Below are 2591 nucleotides of genomic sequence, written 5' to 3'. Positions count from 1 at the left end.
AGGTGCCCAGAGAAGCTGTGGCTGCCCCATCCCTGGCAGTGTTCAAGGCCAGGTTGGACACAGGAGCTTGGAGCACCCTGCTCTAGTGGAAGGTGTCCCTGCCGGTGGCAGGGGTTGGAACTGGATGAGCTTTAAGGTCTGTTCAACTCAAACCAGCCTGAGATTGATCTGCCTTGGGAACAAGACACATTGTGTGAGCAGTTTCTTCACTCTTATAAGCTCCCTGCCTGACCCTATCCTGATCTGGGCTCAGCAGTGCAGAGGAGGAAGGCAATCCTGCTGAGGGGAACATAGGCATCTGCACCAGGACAGAAATGGGATGTGAACAAGCAGAGCGGCCTATGCAGGTACCCCCTGCATCCACCAGTCATGTCTTCTCCTGGTCACTCCACAAAGCCCCTGAGCAGCTGCTGCCCACCCCTGCAGTGCTGGGAGCCAGCACTGAAGCCAGCACTCACCTGTGGTCAGGGGAGAGGCCCATGCCAATGATGTGCCCATGGATGTCAATGACATGATCCAGTGAGTCAAAGAACTCATCCGAGCGCCTCTCCTCCCCGAGCACTGGGCCAGCAGTCGTCATCTGGTGGGGCAGGATCCTTTTAATCCCTTGGGGACAGAAAGCAGAATCAGGCCTTTCTGCAGGCTGCTGCCAGCAGACAGCAGGGGTGGTGGAGGTCCCAAGGCTTCAAGAAGGGGCTTCCCTTTACTGCTGCTAAGAAAGGAGAACTGGCTCAGTGGTGGAGAGCCAGACCGGGGCTGCTGTCCCTGCCCAGCTGCTTCGAGCTTTCCCAAGTGGTAATTTTGGCCAGGACACTGCCCATAAGTGACACACTGGCACATTCACCAAGAGGGATATGGAACTGTTGGAGCAAATCCAGAGGAGGCCACGGAGCTCCTGTGAGGGCTGGAGCAGCTCTGCTCTGGAGCCAGGCTGAGACAGCCTGGAGAAGAGAAGGCTCATTCAGGGGAGACCTTAGAGCACCTCAAGTGCCTAAAGGGGCTCCAGGAAACCTGGAGAGGGGCTTTGGACAAGGGCCTGCAGGGACAGGACAAGGGGGAATGGCTTTAACCTGCCAGAGGGGAGATTGAGATGAGCTCTTAGGCAGAAGCTCTTCAAGTGTTCAAGGCCGGGTTGGACACAGGGCGTTGGACACAGGGGCTTGGAGCACCCTGCTCTAGTGGAAGGTGTCCCTGCCCATGGCAGGGGGTTGGAACTGGATGAGCTTTAAGGTCCTTTCAAGCAAACCAAGCTGGGATTCTATGATTCCATCCCAGGCAGGGAGATGCTCAGTGCCTGGCTCGCAAAGCCGCTCATCACTCCAAGTGCATCCTGCAGTGCACTCTGAAGCAGAACTTCCTGACAAAAGCAAGCATGTTATGGGTCAAACCCTGTCATCTTCCAGCTCTAGAGGTCTGCCATGGTTTAAGCCCAGCTGGTAACTCGGAACCACACAGCCATTCGCTCACTTCCCCCCGGAGGGTTGGGGAGGAGAATCAGAGGAATGTACCTCCCATGGGTTGAGATAACAGCAGTCCAGTAACTAAGGTATAATACAAAACCACTACTGCCACCACCAATAATAATTATGATAAGGGAAATAACAAGGGTAGAGGACACAACTGCTCACCACCTGCTGACCGATACTCAGCCCAACCTGAGCAGTGATCTGGGTCTTCTGGGTGACTCCCCCCAGTTTCTATCCTGGGCATGACGTGCTGTGGTATGGAATAGCCCTTTGGCCAGTTTGGGTCAGGTGTCCTGTCTTTGCTTCCTCCCGGCTTCCCCTCCTCCCTGGCAGAGCATGAGACTGAGAAAGTCTTTGGCCAGAGTAAACATTACTGAGCAACAACTAAAACCAACGGTGTTATCAGCGTTGTTCCCAGGCTGAAAGTCAAAAACACAGCTGTAGCTGAATCTAGGACAAGGTCCCAACACAAACAATCCACAACAGCTTCCTGAAGCAATTCTATAAGCCTCAGCTGTTCTTGGACACACATGGGCTTAACCCTCAGCAGGTCCAAGTGGAGGTGGAAGATGGCCTGGCCCATCCCATTGCCCTTCTAAAGGAATCACTGCCAAACACCCTTAATTTCAGCCCTCTCCCACAGATCAACAAGACTGGGGTGACACCAGAGTGCACCTCAAGTCCAAGGCCCTTCACAAGATCACTGCATCTGAACCTGGGCAGTTCAGGACGCTCATTCTCCCACCCAACTAGCACTGTTCACCAGCATTTCACTCTCATCTCCACAGCACTACACTCCCAGCTCCAAACTCGGCTACAAGTCCTCTCTGCACAGGCCAACAGAGGAGGCGTGCCCGTGACTCAGACCTGCCACGAGCACAAGGGAGACAGGAGCTCCAAGGCAACTCCTGCAGAAGTGCTTGTGTGCCACAGATCAGGCCAGAGCAGCAGTGGGGTGAGAGACAGGCACAACACAGAGGTCTTTCAAGTACCAGCTCCTCATGGGCAGACACCAGATGCACAAGGGCTGGTTCCACACACAAACTGATGGGTTAATGTAACATCTTGCAGTGACTCATGGCTGGGGGGGCCACCGCAGCGAGGGCCCGCTCCCCCACGGGAAGG

At 54.9% G+C, this 2591-nt stretch overlaps 1 protein-coding gene across 1 annotated transcript in view; it reads right to left on the bottom strand.

The window, feature by feature from the left end:
• The window catches only part of FBXW5 (F-box and WD repeat domain containing 5), a gene marked incomplete at its 5' end in the record, with an annotated part of 13528 nt that overhangs the window by 2343 nt on the left and 8594 nt on the right, over positions 1–2591 (bottom strand). The window contains one exon of the mRNA XM_010009850.1: positions 459–606. Coding sequence (XP_010008152.1) covers positions 459–606 — 148 coding nt within the window. The remainder of the gene's footprint in view (positions 1–458; positions 607–2591) is intronic.

Source organism: Nestor notabilis, unplaced genomic scaffold (genome assembly GCF_000696875.1).
Source record: "Nestor notabilis isolate BGI_N333 unplaced genomic scaffold, ASM69687v1 scaffold5622, whole genome shotgun sequence".
Taxonomy (NCBI): Eukaryota; Metazoa; Chordata; class Aves; order Psittaciformes; family Psittacidae; genus Nestor; species Nestor notabilis.
Note: the sequence above shows the minus strand (reverse complement) of the source record. Positions and strands in the feature narration are given on the sequence as shown.